Source organism: Rhipicephalus microplus, unplaced genomic scaffold, assembly GCF_043290135.1.
Source record: "Rhipicephalus microplus isolate Deutch F79 unplaced genomic scaffold, USDA_Rmic scaffold_13, whole genome shotgun sequence".
Lineage (NCBI taxonomy): Eukaryota > Metazoa > Arthropoda > Arachnida > Ixodida > Ixodidae > Rhipicephalus > Rhipicephalus microplus.
The window spans coordinates 19,381,396-19,400,218 of NW_027464586.1; the positions used below are offsets into that span (position 1 = coordinate 19,381,396).

Genomic DNA, 18,823 nt, shown 5'->3' on the forward strand with positions numbered 1-18,823 from the left:
GCGCCATCTGGAAGTTATCTTCAAAAACGAAGGCGAGCGCGACCGTGGCGAAAGATGCGCGCCAGTCTCGGAGGTGATATGGTGTAGAATGCAAAGCGACGGGCAGGTGACACCACCGTGTCGTCGTAGCAAAGCGTTCAAAACACCTTCTTATCTTCGCGTTGCACTGTCAGCGCAGCGCGATAAACACTACAGTCCTTAGAGTTACTTGTGTGTGCCTCTTCTAGTATAAAGGCAGAGATACAAAACATAGACGTACAGTTATGGCGCTTCAGATATGCTCAATATTTGCTTTTTAATTGACAATCGCACAACTATGAACGCTAAACCTTGAGCAATATTAGAGGGTGGTGCGGATGGTGTTAGTCGTTTAGTGCCGTTTAAGGTATCGTTAGGGTGTGGACAAACAGACAGACAGACAGACAGACAGACAGACAGACAGACAGACAGACAGACAGACAGACCAAGTTTTTCCGTTTAAGATCCCCAAGAAAGACTATCGTCTTTAATAATACATCGCCAGATCTCACGTGGCTTAGGCACCTACCAAAAGGTACGCTTGGACATATGGCCCGACAATATTGGCAGCGACCACTTACCAATTATGATGGCCTGGGACAAAATTTTTACTATGTCAAAGCAGTGTTCCGTTATTGAAAGGAACAAGTATCGGTCTTATATGAATAGATGGCTTGAAACATCGACCCTCGACGAATGTACAAAATATATACCAGAAGCGACAAGGAAGGCAAGCAAAACCTACAAAAATAATCCTCAAAAGCCTGCGCCTGATAGGCACCTCTTTAACTTGTGGGAGGCACGCACAGCTGCTTTACATGCATACAGAACTGAAAAATTAGCTCACAATCGTCTGAAGCTTAAGCTTCTTACGAGACAAGCACCAAAGTGCGCAAGCAATCTACGTAGGCAACAGTGGTAGGATTGCTGCAATAACTACACGGTTGAATAAATAATTAAAGGTTATGGAACATTGTCAAATCATTAGAAAGCCGGGGCAAAACTTGAACAGCTGCTGAAAAACTCTGTTTGGCTTCCCATTCATCAGCACCAGCCACCACTAATACGTGCGCCAACACATGTTTTCCACAACCGGCAAGGCATCCAGAGTATCCAAAGTGGCCAGAGAAAAACAAAGCAACGACATAATGGATGCTGCCTTCACACTTGAAGAACTTATAATAGCACCAAAGGAGTCAAATTGTAAAACAGCTTCGGGCCCTGATATGATTACCTACAAACAATCACAGCAACTGACGGAGAATCAGCTGACCCCTCTTCTTTCCCTCATCAATAAAGTATGGGAAGATGGCAATCTCCTTAAAGAGTGGAAACATTCAAATGTCATACCACTGCCTAAACCGAACAAACCTCCGACGACTGCAAGTAACCGTGGGCCAATTTCGTTAACTTCACTAATCGGAAAGATGATAGAGCGAATGGTAAACAAGCGCCTCAAATGGGTGCTAGAAAATAGGGAGCACTATCACTGGACACAAATTGGCTTTAGACTTCACCTGTCTACACAAGACACACTCCGGCGCCTATACGAGGAATCGCTAAACAACCCCTCATCTTATTGGCCGAGCACCATTGTAGGTACTGACGTAAAGAACGCTTTCAATTCAGTTCCCCATTATACTATACTACGAGAGCTGTCAGAACTGCCTGTTGGTAGGACTGTATAATTATGTCCGGAGTTTTGTTCAGGACAGGACCTTTTCTATTAAAAATGGGCTCTTTCACCAGTCAATCATATTCCAACAAAATCGGAGTTCCGCATGGAGCCGTTATCTATCCAGCACTATTTAACTTAACTATGCGCCCTCTTGCTTTTCTTCTGATTGAAGGCCAGTCCATCTCGGCAGGAATCTATGCCGACGCCGTCACAATTTGGTGTAATGCGCGTGACATCTCTACGCAACAGCAGCAACTCCAGAAAACAATTGATGTTATCACCACTTTCCTTGGCAGGCAAAGTCTCCAGGTTTCACTGGAAAAGACAGAATTTATAGTCGTTCTGAAACCTACAAACCAGAGCAAGCAGCAATTTATTCGAGATAAAATCCAACTTACTGTACGCTACATAAGCATACAGCGCAAAGAGCACATTAAGGTACTAGGCATTATATATCGATAAAACGCCAAGTCCACTCAATGGGTAGAAAAAGCGCTGTGCACTACGAAACAGACAACAAGAGTGCTGTAAATGTTGACAAATCGCGCTTGGGGCCTTTCCGAAAATCAAGTTAAAATGCTCGTACAAACGCTCGTCCACTCAAGGATTTCTATATGAACTACCCTTCCTGCCAATGACGGCGACTTAGCTTGAAAAACTTGACTGCATCCAAAAAACATGCATTCGCATCGCCACAGGGCTACCGAAATACACTAAAGTCGAAGACCTGTACGGAACACACCTACTTCTTCCATTACGTGACTATGTAGAGCCTGCACTGCAAGCTCAAAATGAGCGCCTCAAGCTAACCCGCCCTGGAAGAGTCATCAGAAATGAGCTAGGTCTAAGCAACCAAGACCTGCCTCAAGTTCCGCCAAGGGAAGCTGTTACCGTGACAGATAATCGGCCGCTTCCAAAACATATGAGCCAAGCCTCAGACAAGCAGCGAAGGTGATACTACGCTCTGCGTCATATTGAACACCTTAAAAGTATTCTCGAACGAAGAAGATATAATGTACACGGATGCCTCATGCACTCTAGAAGGCTCCAACATAGGGGCATTTCTCAACCTGAGAAGAACGGATGCATCCTCATTCTTTAATACTCAAACCTGCTTACTGCCCGAAGCAGCTGAAGGGTATGCTATTTCTGAAGCTCTAGTCCATTACAATCAAACAGGATCATCGCCAAAAGGTATTCACATCTTGACGAATTCGCAGCAAGTGCTTAAACACTCCGAACTGGAAGAAAGCTACCAGCATACACTAGGCACATCCTGCACAATGCCGCCCAACTTAAACAACAAGCAGTCCGGGTAGAAATTCATTGGATTCCTGGGCACACAAATATACCGGGACACGAGCTAGTTCATCAACAAGCCTTGCAACATCACAGCAAGGAACGACTCCGGGATGCGAGCTCGAAGCATGCCGCAACGATGACCCAAGATGAGACCCATTAAGGCAACTACCGAGCGAAAGTTCAACGTCGGTGGCAATTAAGAGCCAAACTAGAAGAAGCTACAAAACACGATGCCCCACCCCCAAGATCCACCCGCCTCTATGAGGTCAAACTCAGAAGATTGTAAACACGAAGCTTCACGACAGTCCCGGTCCTTCACAGAATACAACCGACAAAGTACTCCGACCCCAACTGTGACTTGCCACGAGCCAGCAACGACGGAGCATATCCTCTGGGAATGCCCTTTTCACGAATCAAGCCGAGCTGCTTTTATGAAAAAAGCCCAACGTACCCTGCCTCAGCTACAGCAAGACATGAAAGGTACTACCAACTGGATACTTGAAGACCAACTCATTATAACCAGCCTGAACCTGTGAGGTGCTGCCTTGCGCAGCACCTCTGTTCCCTGCTTAGCAGTAACAGGCTGACCAGTTTGAGGTCACCGAAGTTTTTTTTTCCATGGTGCTTAAGTCAACAAACGAGAGCACATAGCCAATAGTCCAATAAAGTTTTCAATCAATCAATCAATCAATCAGTGCGCGCCCGTCTCGGAGGTGATGAGGTGAAGAACGCAATGAAATGGGTACCTGCGACCACCGTGTCGTCTGAACAAAGCGTTGGAAACACTTGCCTTTCGTGCAAGCGTTGCATGGTCAGCGCAGCGGGATAAACGCTATGGTCCTTAGAATTCCTTTTTGATGCCTTGTCTAGTAAAAGATATACGTGCAAAATATTAACGTGTTGTTATGGTGCCTCAGATATGCGCAATAATTGCATTTTTACTTGACAGTCGCAGAAGTATGAACAAACAGACAAACGTAGAGACAGACAGACAAACAGACCAAACTTTTTTGCGTCGAAAGTCCCCCAGAAAGACTCTCGTCTTTAAAAAGGAGTTGCTTGACTGGACCAGTCTTGCGGCGCTCGACGCTTCTGTGAAAGGGGGTGGGGGGGGGGGGTTAGTGAAGTTAACTCATTTGACAGCCCGGCTTAACATTCCGAGACCGACGGGAAATGGAAGTGAAAGATGATGGGAGAGATTACAGTGCTGCTGCTGCTGCTTTTTTTCTTTTCAGTCCTGCTGCCATGGCAGTTACAACAGTTCTTTATTATTATTATTTTTGTGGAATACGGCACTACCAGCAGTGCTAACACCAGAATATGCAGCAAGCTGGTATGCAGGCCCAGAATAGGCTGACGTTAAACCCCACAAATCAATCAATCAGTGCTAACACATAGTTCCGACCTGGAGAATACAACGACTCTGGCCTGTGAATAAAAGAGGGAGAAACAAGTTTGAGTCACTCGTTGTGACGTTCCACGTGCATCACCTTCTATGCCCTTCGAACGCTTTCACGCATTTTCTAGTACAGCGAACTGGTCGACCTTCCCTTATTTCAGCGAAAATGCAGTTGGCTAAGGTGGTGTAATGCTTCTGCCTGTTATTGTTTATTCATTTTGTTACATTGTAGTGAACTTTTTCTTATGTGCTTGAAGCTGTTCGTCAAACATGCTCGCACAATAAATACTTTGAAAAATGTTTACTACGACAAGTATCAAAAGAGACCGGACATGGAAAATAAAAAAAAACAATGCCAACCTATCTAGAAAATTATTTTCCCAGGGAGAAGACGCTAGGCTTTCCTTAAAGACAGGCCGAAACTAGGCAAAGTGTAAGTATGACGATGAGCACGCACTAAAATGCGACTGCAATAATCAGAGTTATTTGATCAAATTAGGATATGATCGAGGGGGGTATTCCTGATGCCGTCTACGAGAGTACCAAATAAGATTACGTTGGTCAAAAATTGCTTTTGAATGTTTCAGCTAAGATAGAGTTATCGATTTCAAAAACTTTGACCAGTTTGGAACTTTGTTCGCGTAAGGAGTTGTGTTTTTATCATGTTCCGGCTGTGTCACACCGGATTACATCGAATGTGCTTCCTAATATTGAACGCTCACGCTGTATTTGCGGGGGGGGGCGCAGTTTTAGTTGTTTCTTTTCATAGACTCGCAGACTGTAGAGGATTATTGAATGTCATGGTTATTGAGTGTAAGTGTTCTCAGTTTCTGTACCTCTCGCGTGATTTGCAGTTCTCACATATACTTTTTTCGCTAAGTCATGCAGGACGGAACCTTCGAATAAAGCATCCGATGTTCTACTAACTCTGCGACAACGGCTTCACCGCCCCGTTAACGTTATGGGGTAGCACGAGTGGGGGGAACTGGCACTGTAGCTTAGTAAGGTAGAGAATATGACGCCTTATTCCAAAATCGCAGGTTTGGTCCCTCATAGCAGCAACTTGTCATTCCTTCCACTTTACTTTTCTTGATGTTTATGCAATAATCACGACATATAACATGTCCAATACATTTCTTGGCATTATTGTCTTTTTTCATTAGTAATGTGCTCAAGAACAAAGAACAAGCCCATAAATTGTCACTTGATTCTTTATATGCAATATCTATTCGCATTATTAACACCATAACAATGCTAACCTGACTGCCATGCTTAGCTTTTAGATGTGATACCAAATTCTGTCGAAGCAAAAATTTATCTCGATCATTTTCGTTCGCACAGTGGTGCTTGACGCGTACAAGCGCGACAGCACACAAGCGTGTATGGCAGAAGTGGAATCGCGAGAAAGCATCCTAAAAAGCATCGCGCACGCTTCGAGCAAGTGACAGGGGACCGGGACTATGAGCGCCCCCAATCAAAAATTAGGAAGCTTTCCGTCGGACGAGTTTGTGAACGTACTTACTAATTTTATAGCACAAAAAACAATCGCAAGTGGAAGATTACGAGAGAATAATGTACACGGGGGTCTAGAGGAGTTTGGCAGAGCACATTTCATCTTTTCAGGCAGCTCACCATAGAGAGGTGAAAATGTTAAAAACACCGTGCCATCGCATCAGCGCAGGCTGTAAGGAATTATCCGTGGGCCAAAGTTATCTGCGGCAGTGTCATGCAAAACGTTCCCGGTTATAGCCTAATAAAACTTGTTGTTGGGCTAGTTGGTTATTCGTCATATTGTAAGAATTTAGCGCAACCATGACTCGCGCAAACGCTCACACAAACCTCAAACAGCCACCCGAGTGACACACAGGACACGCAGTGCTCACTGCCAGCTGTTTATTACTTCCAAGTGACGTTTATATAAATGTACATAATAATGCGCAAATGCAATAATCAACAGAGCTGTGCATGTGAAAATTCTACAGCGCGTGAGTTACATAGCGGCGCCACACAGTAAGGAACAAGTAAAAAGAAGGAAAACACGAAAAGCAGTTAAACCAGCTGGAATCACTAAATCTTTGCGTCAAAAGTCCTTGCCCAGTTATGCCTCGTCAGTTCAGAAAGAAAGCCTGAAGGCAGAAAGTGCGGAGGCAGCCTTATTTGTTGCTTTTCCATCTCTTCTTCGTTCATCAAATATTGCGGTGTTTTTTATGTCTTTTTTTCTTCATTTCTATCTATTTCTTTCACTCACTGCATCGAATATTTTATAATTCTTGCTCTATTTTTGTTCCTATGCTCGCATGTTCGCTCTTTCTATATTTCAAGCTTGATTTCCCCGTTTTTTTATTTTTGTACGCGGTTACGCAGAGAGCACTTGCTTCTCTTTTTGGCTGATGACCATAAGACATCATTGCGCTTGAAAAACAAGCGAAAGCTCGTTGGCGCCAGTGCACGCTCTCAATATGCCACAACACATGGAGCGTTACGCCAAGCAACGACGGTAGCACATGACAGCCAGGCACACTAAAATGCTCTGTACCTATATAAAGGCTAAAAGGGCTGTTAAATGCACGTTAACTGAAATAAATATACGGTGCGATTGTGAGTCCAGCCTAAACATTAGGGCACAAGAAGCATCACTGCGATGCCTGGGATGACTGGATGTGCAAAATGAAAAATGGGACACTCACCTGGTTTTTGTCGAGCTCGCAGTTCTTGTACTCCTGCTCTCCTTCGTTCTGAAAGGTGACAATCACGAAGCCGACGAATATGTTCACCATAAAGAATGCGATGATGATGATGTATACGATGAAGAAAACTGCCACGAGGGGTCGGTAGTTGTACAGGGGGCCGTGGTTCTCCTCATTCGAATCGATGGCCACGTACAGAAGGCTGCAAAAGAAAGAACGACACATCGTCGTGCTGCCCTCTCCTAATAAAGATAACCTTAGCACTCACGGAATTGAGCGAACTGTGATACTTCATTCACTCATTGTGGGCTGAGGTAATAACCAAGAATATAGTGCTTGATATGAGGGGTTTCACGACCCGCAACCACCATATCTCGAAACGGAAGTCGGGGCAGACGGGTGTCGTAGCTCCACAATTCATTGCGTGAGCCACAATTTTGCTATCCACCCAATGAAGGAGCTGTGGCTATAGACATTGTATTAGGTTGGACGTCACAAGGACCTGTGAAGTAGAGAAGCTTTGTTGAAAGCCCATCCAGGGTGATGGTATGCATATTAAGAACAGATATACATAAGCTAGAGGAGATTCACGACGATCTGCGGTCATTGCGCATTTTCACTATTACGAGCGTATCCCCCGAGAAAGAACAGCTCATTTTTTTTTCAAGCTCGTTGCCCGTGTTCATGAGAATATTGCCAAGAAGGGTCGAAAAAGCGAAGTTGCAGTGCCATGCAAAGAACCTGACATACAAGTTATTATCATAGCACGTAACCGCCTTCAGAACCTTGTACGCAGGCTATAAACTAAAGAGGGCCTGGTGGAAAGGTATGATCATGCCATCTGACAATATATTGACGCGGGCAACGCAGGAGTGTTGTGAGAAAGGAAACACAAAGAGCAGCGTACATACTACAAGCCGTACAAAGAAGTTATCCGTGAAGACTTTGTCACTACGAAGCTAGGGTTAGTATTGATTCCTCATCGCATGCAAAACACCAGAAATTGCTAAGTGATTGCCTACAATCTGGTCCGAACTTGAATCCTCAGCTGCTACAAGTACTCATGCGATTTTGTTGGTTCAAGATCCCAATGACTGTAGACATGGAACAAGCGTTGCGGCCGGTTGATGTTAAAACTCAAGACACAGGTTCTTGTGGTTTACTGTAAAGCCGGCGTTACCATTCACAGACGACGGCATGTTGGTCTGTCAAATGACGAGAGAACCTTTCGTATCGACGTCAAGTTCTTTCACGCTTACAGCGGCCATTCAGCAGAATGCCAAAACAGGTGTTGACAACGAGCAGCAGAGAAAGTCTCAGCTACTGGCCAACTCATTCTATGTAGACGATTTGCTTTTTGGGGCAAATAATTCACAAGCAGCTGTAGAGCTATGCGGTACCACAACGAAAATAATGATTGACGCTGGAATGCCACTTAGAAAATGGACATTTTGTCAAGAGCTGCAGCACATGTTGAACCCAAACAAGCGAGCTCTACCTAACATCCGTGTACAAAACTCATTCAATACAAACGTCCTCGGAATGAAATGGAACATGGAAATCGACACCCTTACTTCCAGTTCCTAAAATATCTTGTCATTCCTGAAAAAAGCTCAAGATACACAGCGCTTTCTTCTGAAAGCAGTATCTAGTATTGCGACCCACTGGGACTCGTTGCTCTTTTGTCGTATGAAGGAAGATCCTATTTCAGCAGTCGCGGTTTCTTAAAGTCGAATGGCATGAAAAGCAGCCAGATGACATAGAGGCAGTGGAAGAGCTGGTCAAGTGATTTGGTTCACCTTCATGGTTCCGCGAGGTTTCACGTCAGAAGCAGCTGAAATTTGTGAGATTCGCGTACACGTATTTGTGCACTCCAGCACTAAAACTCATAGAACCTGCACACATGTTCGCACTGAACTAGTTAACGGTGCCATGAGCACAAGTGTCATTTCTGCTTAATCCAGAATTGCCCCGTTGAAGTTTTTATCGTTTCCATGCCTCGAGCTAATGGAAGCTCTAATAAACTACAGATAGCTGAAATATATAGAAGAAGCATGTGCCCCCTTTTTTGACACACCAATTTCTTTCACCTGCACAGATTTTACAATTATCTTTATTGGGATTCAAGCAAATTCTTGCAAGCAAGAAGTCTCCCTTAAAAATCAAATCACTGAAATTAAAACAGTTACACAAATACGGAATTGCAGCTCGCGGCACTGCCCAGGTGATAGAGATCCTGCGGATTTGCAAACAAGAGGTGAATCGCTGAACACCTTGATAAACAAGGATGTCTGGTGGCAAAGACCGAGTTGGCTCTGGCTAAGTCCATCTGAATGACCATAAAGGAATTTTTTAGGCACTGAGAAGGATCATGAAGTATTGATTCGGCATATATAGCCCTTCAAGTGGGTGACAAAACACATCAGCGGAAAGCGTCAATATTCGATGTAACAAGGCGCAGTTCTCTCATAAAACTGCTGAAAGTCTCGGTGTGGGTACGCAACTTCGTATATAACGCTAATAAAAGTTGCCCGAGGTATGGATACCTGAAAACCTAGGAAGTATCGGCAGCTGAGCGTTATTGGGTGAACCAAGTTCGTAGTGAAGCCCTGGGTGGCGAAGTGTTAGCGCTTGCTAAGAAGCAGGATATACCTAACGCTTCAAAGGTGACTGACTTGCGACCATTTCGGGATTGAGAAAACCTACTTCGAATTGGTGGGAGACTACAAAACCTCAATGAAAGCCCTGGTACAAAGCACCCACGGCTCTACCAGGCAGTCACTATTTCACGTTTCTTGAAGTTAGATATTCTAATGTTCGCACAATGCATAGAGGTCTGAGAGAACACTCCTGAGTTATGCGAGCTCGGCGAATAGTGAAAACAGTGATACATCGTTGTGCGTTATGTGTTCGCTAAGAAGGGATGGCAAGCTCACTGCCACAAGCTCCACTTCCGATCTTTGCTCCTTTTCCGGCATTGGACAGTCTAAGCCATTCGACTCTACAGAAGTAAACGTTGCAGGACTAATTTTTGCCAAAAAAAACGTACAATGCAACTAAAAAAGTGTGCATTGTGATTTTACTTGTGCATTAACACGCGCGATACATTTGGTGGTTGACATGACGGCGAAAGGCTTCCTGCTGGCATTCGGACCACTTACTGCTAAGAGACGATTGCCCAGCGTCATGCACTCAGCACATATCGTAAAACTGACTCATGAGTCGACTCAATCAGACAGAGATTAAGGCGTGAGTCTCAGTCTGAGTGACTCCGACTGAGTTATACTTAGGTAAGTCTGAGTCCGAGTGAACTCGGAAGAGTTGTATTTTGGTGAGTCTGAGTGCGAGTGAGCCTGGTTGACGAAAATGCTCGTGAGGTGGTATTTGAGTGAGTCAGGCTAAGTTATATATTTCGTGAGTGTGAGTCTGAGGGAGACCGCTTGTGGAAAACAGTGGCGTAGCCGAGGGGAGAGGGGGTTGGGGGCGTTCAAACCCGCCCTAAAATTTTTCGCGCAAGCCCACTTCCTTCCACGCAACTTACCCACCTTTTTTTCACCGCTTCGCGAAGACATGACTTAGAAACTAAGTATCGCTACCATCAAAATATTGTGAGCGCTGTCACCGGCTCCTTTTTGTCGATTGGATGTGTCATCATCATTTGTATAATTTCCTCATCTGTAGATACCATCGTCAGTGTGTGCCATCTCGAGCTCCTCTCGAATAAAGCTCTTCTTCGTAAGTGGTGGGTGGTGCTTCTCGATCCCCAAGTCCTCTCGCACGTTACCACTAGAGCTCCACTCGGGTCGTCGTCTACTACCACCTGCCATGGCAGTGCAAGACAATTCTGGTTCATTCAACACCACCGGCACAGTGCAGCCTCCACCGTCGACCCTGGCCATCCACAGCCACCAGCGTGATACGCCAGTGTTCTCGGTTCTCAAAGGGGATGACGTTGAATAATGGCTACACACCTATGACCTTGTCAGCGAGTTGAACAGGTAGGATACTTTACACAAATTACGTACTGTCCCTTTCTACCTAACTGATTTAGTCAAAACCTGGTTTTGGAACCACCTCCAAGATCTTCCCGACTGGGACAGGTTCGCATGGCAGCTTCGTCAGATTTTTGGTTCCCCCAGTGTTCGCGCTGAAGCAGCAAAGAAGAAGCTTGCTGAACGCACTCAACTGGTGGGTGAATCATACACCTCGTACATTGAGGACGTTCTTGCCTTGTGCAAGCGTGTAAACTCATCTATGCCTCAAAACAACCAAATACGCCATATTATCAAAGGGATAAATACCGTCGCATTCAACGCCCTTGCATCGCAAAATCCCACCATGACTGAAGATGTTATCACCATCTGCGAGAGACTAGAAGAAATTCAGCCTATTTGTCTCTGCCATTATGCCTCGAACACTCGTCTTCCTGTGGTCCTTGACATCCGTGCCCTGGTCCGCGACGACGTTCGTGAGAAGCTTCATGGGTGCTGCTCTTCCTGCGCTCCACCTTCTACTTTATCCTCAGCTCCAACCAACTTGAGGAACATCATTAGGCAAGAGACTGCATCCGTATCACACCCACCTTGTTTAGCCAAATCCAGACCTCGTCAGGTACCAACGTAAGCAGAAGTTGCGGCACTCTCAGCACACACCACTATCCCAGCAGCTATACCAGGTGCCCATGTACCTGTGGCGTCAGTGTCACCACCGATGCGCCCACAGCCTTATTGCACTATGCCGCATCCTCCTCGTCCAATCTGTTTTTATTGCGGCTATAGGGGTCACATATGTCACTTTTGCCAAAGGCGCCAACGGGACCAGCAACGTGGCTACGCTACAGAGGAACGCAAACGCTTCAGTCCACTCATGAACTACCAGCGCACGCCTTACCGGTCTTCTTTTCAGAGTTCGCCTTCTCCACCTTATAGTATTGGTCTGCCTGTGACCTCCCGTCAGTCTCGCCGCCGCTCACCATCTCCCAATCGCTGTTCCATGTCGCTTCTGCGACCCGCCTTCATTGTTCTGAATGCCCACTCAGAAAACTCCCCAGTGCAGTTTTAGGAGGGCAAATTGCATCCACCGGACAGCCAGCAATTCCTCTAGACAGACCATCGAACTTGTTAACAGTGTTAGTAGAAGGTATACGCATCGAAGCACTAGGTGATACTGGCGCTGCTATTTCGATTATTCACTCTGACCTTTGCTCCTGTCTCCACAAAGTCACAACACCTTATTCGGGCCCGTATCTCCGTACTGCGACTAACGCCATTACTCGCCCACTCGCCCAGTGTACAGTTCGTGTTTTCATAGACGGTATTCGTCATCACATTGCCGTTGCAGTTCTCCGTGAGTGCACCCACGATTTCATTATGGTGTGGGAGTTCTTGTAGTCTGCATGCGCTTCTATATCTTGTCGTCAGCGTCTCATCCACCTCAATCCCACCCACTCTTCTGTATCGAAACACGAAGAGCGCATTTGTCTTGTCACCACTTGAGATTACATTGTTTGGTCATCCGGAGAAGAAGTAATTAGCGTTAATTGCATCAACATCGTGGATGGCGATGTGCATCTACTACCTTATGGCCACACGGTACATTGAGGCATTCTGATAATTCTAGGCCTTGTTCGTTTTTCCGAAGGGTCAGCTTTCATTACTGCCTTAAATCAGACCCCGAACCCTTATTGTTGCCCTGTGGATCAACGGTCACGTGCGCTATTGACCCGCATCTTGTTGCAACTGTTGCCCTTCCAAAACAAGAAGACCTACCAGAGCACACCGCGCCGCAACTCAACTCCCCCACTCCTCTATCGGTGACAATAAGCCCTGATCTGACAGCAGCCCAGAGTTGAAAATTGCTGAATTTATTGAACAGACATCTCTCGTTGTTTGACGTTCATTCTGCTTTCCTTGGTATGACAACTTCCGCGACTCACCAAATTCAGACTGACGGCTCCCGAATTATTCACCGGCGCCCATACCTCGTGCCTTTTGGAGAAAGAAAGATAATTGAGGAACACGTCCCAGACATGCTTCGACGGAATATTATACGTCCTTCCTCGAGTTCATGGTCTTCGCCAGTTGTTTTGGGGCAAAGGAAAGACGGAACAGTACGTTTTTGCGTTGATTACCAGGCACTGAACAAAATAACGCCCAAAGATGTTTACCCTCTCCCACAAATCGACGACGCACTAGATTCGTTGTATGGCGCAGAGTATTTTTGCAGCCTTGACTTGCGATTGGGCTACTGGCAAATACCAGTGTCTGAGTCTGACAAAGAGAAGACGGCTTTCACCACCCCAGATGGGCTATATAAATTTAACGTAATGCCTTTCGGATTTGTAACGCGCCCGCTATCTTCGAATGAATGATCGATAGCGTACTGCGTGGCCTGAAGTGGAAAACCTGCTTATGCTACCTCGACGACATCATAGTGTTTCCGTCTACCTTTCTGCAACATCTGCAACGTATAGAAGTCCTAGGTTGCCTTGCAAAAGCTGGTGTGCAGCTGAATACGAAAAAATGCGCCTTCGCAAGCAAGACGATGAAGGTTCTAAAGCACTTAGTCAGCAAAGATGGTATTCGACCAGATCCTGAAAAGCTTTCTGCCGTCCTCGAGTTTCTCCGCCTGTTGCGTCAAAAAGACCTTCGCAGTTTTCTCGGCTTTGCAATTTACTTTCGGCGCGTCATACGCGATTTAGCAAAGCTTTAATCTCCGCTCCTCCAACTGCTCGCAAGTAACACGGCATTCGTCGGCATTTGGCATTCACTGTAAAAAGGCTTTCCTGGCGTTGAAGCAAGCCTTGACATCCGACCCGGTACTATGTCACTTCGATCCAGGTGCACCCACCATTCTTCACACTGACGCCAGTGGTCATGGTCTCGGTACCGTTCTACTGCAGCGTGACAACACCGCACGCGAACGTGTCATCGCTTACGCCAGTAGGGCTTTGACTGCTGCCGAGAAAATTTACACGATAACCAAACAAGAGTGCCTCCCTGTTATATGGGTGGTACAAAAATTTCGTCCATAACTCCACGGCCGGCACTTCACAATCATCACCGACCACAACGCGTTGGGCTGGCTTTCGTTGCTAAAACCTGTGCCGAAAAATACATGTGCAATGTGTTATCTGCTTCCTTAGCGTATATTATCAATCTGTATTTCTTTCACAGGCATTTTTCCAGACAAGCTGAAAATTGCTCGCGTATGTCCTATCTTTACTAGCGGCAATCTGAAACACATGACCAACTATCAGCCCATATCAGTGCTACCTGTTCTATCGAAAGTTTACGAATGTACATTGAACAAGTGGCTCCAGAATTTTTTTGATAAGTACAGTGTTATTATTCTTGTACAATTTGGCTTCCAAAAAAAAGTGTGCAGAGCTTCCATTACTTCAAATAAAAGATCACATAATAGGCAATTTTGAAAAAAACATTATAGACAGTTGGGCTATTCATAGATCTGCGTAAGCGTTTGATACCGCATGTCATGACATTCTTTTGCGTAAATTAAGCTCACGTGGTATACGAGGAATTGCACACGACCTATTGAAAAGCTATTTAGCAAATCGATACCAATTTGTGAGCATAAATAATGTGCAATCAGATTACGCCATGGCCAAGAAAAAAGTGGCACAGGGATACATTCTGGGTCCCCTCCTATATATAATTTATATCAATGGTCTTTGCTACATTCCACATTGCCCCAAACTAGTAATGTACGCGGATGAAACAAACATTTTTTTAGGGTTCTTGAAGGGAACGTGAATGTTTTGTTTAATCGACTCTCGTCCTGGTTAGGACCTAATCAGTTGTTCTTAAACGCAAATAAGACTAAGTACATGCTGTTTGCACCCGTGAAAAAAACAAGAAACTTTAATATGACTATTACCTACAAGGGCCACATATTAGAACAAGTTAACAGCCAGAAGTCCCTAGGTGTCTGGTTTCAAGAAGACCTATCTTCGAATGAGCATATAGCAAAGTTAAAGTCAGAACTAAGTAAAAGTATTGGCTGTTTATACAGGTTAAATTCTTTCATACCACTGTGGCTAAAAACATCCTTTATTATACTCTCTTCTACTCACGACTTTCTTACTGCGCGCTTGTGTGGGGGACTACAACACTAACGAACTATTCTAAATTAGTTATTCTACTAAAGGAGGTTCTGAGAATCCTTGAAGATTTTCGTGGCCCTATACGTGGCTTGCGGACAGAACCGCCATTTTCGAAATATCGCATGCTCAAAGCAAGCCAGGTTTACTATTTTAAGTTATTTCAGTACGAAAAACGCAATAGACTCCATTATTCGCTGGATTCTCGTGGTTCCTTGTACATACGCTAGAAAGATTTCGAACACTCGAACGATCTACGGACGACAACACTCATATTTTCAGATACCCGCGTTTTTAAACAAAATCGACAGCCTCCTACATAGCCACGTTCCATTTCTCAAGTTTTGTTATCGCCCCAAAACACTACACAATTCTCAGCGCAAAACGCGCGTGCAGTTTTTGAGAAGCTTACCGGCTTTAGCAGATCATTTCGATAAGATTACGCTTACTCTGCGAACTGTACAGATTATTCTGGAACCTACGCCACCGCCAGCGATAACGTTAGAACATTCGATGGCAAGCGCATAAATGCCGACGCGCTTTGCCGCTTGTGAGCAGTTGATCGACGGCTGACGCTCCGTTCACCGCTATCAGTCCAAGACTGCTACTGTAATCAGACTTTCCGTTTACTGGGCACAGGTTCGCGCAAATCAACAGTTAAATTCCAACACATAGTCTCCTGTCTTCGGCCACGTCACAACCCTGTGACATCTGGTGGAGGTGCGGGGTTCGGACGGCAGGGCACCTCGGTGTTTCTCGCACGCTCGCGAGGATACAAGAAAAGTACTACTGGCCACGTCTTACCATCAATGTCACTCGTTATGTGAGGACATGCCGGGACTGTCAGTGACGCAAGACACCGCCGACAAGGCCATCGGGACTTCTCCAGCCAATTAAACCGCCTTGCTGACCTTTCCAGCAGGTTGGTATGGACCTACCGGGGCCGTTCCCGACGTCGTCTTTCGGAAACAAGTGGATCGTGGTAGCTACCGACTACCTCTCCCGCTACGCCGAGACAAAGCCATTCCCAAAGGCAGTACATCCGAGGTAGCTAAGTTCTTCGTCGAAAATATATTCCTACGTCACGGCGCCCCGGAGGTCCTTATCACCGACATAACAACTGCATTTACTGCTGACTTAACTCAAGTGATCCTGGCATACAGCCAGACAAACCACCGCCGGACGACAGCGTACCACCCACACACCAACGGCCTCACCGAGCGGCTTAACAAGACGATCACCGACATGCTGGCAATGTACGTCGATGTCGAACACAAGACGTGGGACGCCATTCTTCCGTACGTGACCTTCGCATACAACACGGCGGTGCAGGAGACGACGCAAATATCTCCATACAAATTGGTCTACGGAAGGAGCCCGGCAACGACGCTCGATGCCCAACGTCACCCACCGACGAAGAAAACCTTGATGTGAGTGAGTACCTTCAAAGCGCCGAAGAAGCCCGATAACTCGCGCGTATCCGTATCAAGATTGAAGAGACGACCAACAACCGCCGTTACAATCTTCGACGACGCTTCTTGAAATACCAACCCGGTGAACGTGTTTCGGTATGGACGCTGATACGCCGACGTGGACTAAGGAAAAAGCTTCTGCGACGGTACTGCGGACCATACAGGGTGGCTCGACGTCTCGGCCTACATGATTACGAGGTTGTCCCCGATGGCATCACGAACTCTCATTGACGCCGATCGTGACCTGAAGTCGTCCATGTCGCGCGCCTCAAGCCGTTTCATGCACGTTAACAAACTGAAACAGTGTTTGTATTATTATTGTATCGTATTTTATTCATTGTATTTCCTTGCATTATTGCTGTACTTTCATCTTTAGTTAAAGTATTGGGACGATGCCTTTTTGTGAGGGGGCAATGCCACGTTTCATTTCTCAAGTTTTGTTATCGCCCCAAAACACTACACGATTCTCAGCGCAAAACGCGCGTGCAGTTTTTGAGAAGCTTCCGGACTTTAGTAGATCATTTCGATAAGATCGCGCCTCCTCTGCGAACTGTACAGATTATTCTAGAACCTATGCCACCGCCGGCGATAACGCTAGAACATTCAATGGCAAGAGTATAAATGCCGACGCACTTCGCGGCTTGTCAGTAGTTGATCGACGGCCGACGCTTCGATCACCGCTAGCAGTCCAAGACTGCTACTGTAATGGGACTTTCCGTTTACCGGGCACATGTTCACCCAAATAAACAGTTAAATTCCAACACAAAGTCTCCTGTATTCGGCCACGTCACGACCCCGTTACGATATAAATTGTACAGTTTGTAAGCATACGATCAGGATGGTACAGATTGAAAACAACATTGAATATTCTTGACTATCGTTCTGTGTTTCCTCTTTGTCTAAGTAGTATCTGATGCTTTTTTGTGTTCTTTTTTCCTAGGCTTCGTTGCGTATATTGTTATTGTGTATGTTTATAAATAGTGATGAGAAATTGCCACTAACGCCTAATTGGTATGTAAAACATTACAATTGTTATGTATATATTTGCTTACTAGATATAACACCTTATTACTGTTGTATGTGTTACAGTATTTCCACGTGTACCTTGTGTATGTTTGTATATTTTTGTATTTTTCATCTGTATGCTGCAAAAATTTTATGACAGCCTGCCTGCCTCACTGCATTTGGAACAAATCCCATAGTCAGGCTTTTAGCCTTTGGCCTTCGCTCTATTTTCTGTACTGGCCCAGAAATAAATAAATAAATAAATATATAATTAAATAAATCAACCTATCAGGCCGTCTTGGCTGCTGGGTGCTTCGTTTACAAGAGCGCAACTTTGATGGCATCAACAGGTCCGGTAAAAAGCAGCAAGATGCTGATACTCTCTCACTGCCCTCTACCCAACAGTGATAACCCACCGTCAGCAATTTCCACCGCGGCATCACTCATCGCGGATATCAGTTGGCTAAGATCCGGCGCTCAGCTACCCTTGTGTCGCATCAACGCGTTGACCCTTACTGCTGCTTTATAATAGCACGCTTTGAAGGCACATCCGCTCCTTCAAAGTCCTGACTTCGTCGACAACTGAAACAATTCAAGCTTCACGATGGTGTTTTATTACATCGCTACATTTACCACGTTGAAGGAAACAAATAGGTACCTGTTATACCACTTTGTCTACAACGTCAGGTTCTTGAGACATTCCACGATTATCCTGCTGCTGGGCATCTCGGCTACCACAAAACGCACGACAAAATACGCAGTCGGTTCTCCTGGTCTGGCCTCTCATCCGCCGCTGCCAAATATGTTTCTTCGTGTGCCTCATGGCAACAGCGGAAACGACCCACTACTGCTCCTTTTGGTTTTCTCCAACCTCTTCTTTTTGTCGCCCTTTACCATTCGAAGTCGTTAGGATAGACTTGTATGACCCTCTTCCCGTGACCTCCAATGGAAATCGTTGGATTTTGACGGCTGTTGACCAGCTCACTCGTTACGCGGAAACAGCCTCGCTGCACGCTGGTACAGCCTCTGAAGTAGCCAATTGTTTTTTCTGCGTAACATATATTTACGCCATGGAGCTCCACGTGTTCTGCTCAGCGACAACGGCAAGGTTTTTCTTTCCTCTATTGTTGCTGAGGTTCCACC

At 45.6% G+C, this 18,823-nt stretch overlaps 1 protein-coding gene across 1 annotated transcript in view; it reads right to left on the reverse strand.

Annotated features, from left to right (window-relative positions):
- The window catches only part of LOC119162950 (muscle calcium channel subunit alpha-1-like), a 1,445,695-nt gene that overhangs the window by 469,351 nt on the left and 957,521 nt on the right, over window positions 1–18,823 (reverse strand). The window contains exon 29 of the mRNA XM_075882643.1: window positions 7,085–7,286. Within this exon, the coding sequence (XP_075738758.1) occupies window positions 7,085–7,286 (202 nt within the window). The remainder of the gene's footprint in view (window positions 1–7,084; window positions 7,287–18,823) is intronic.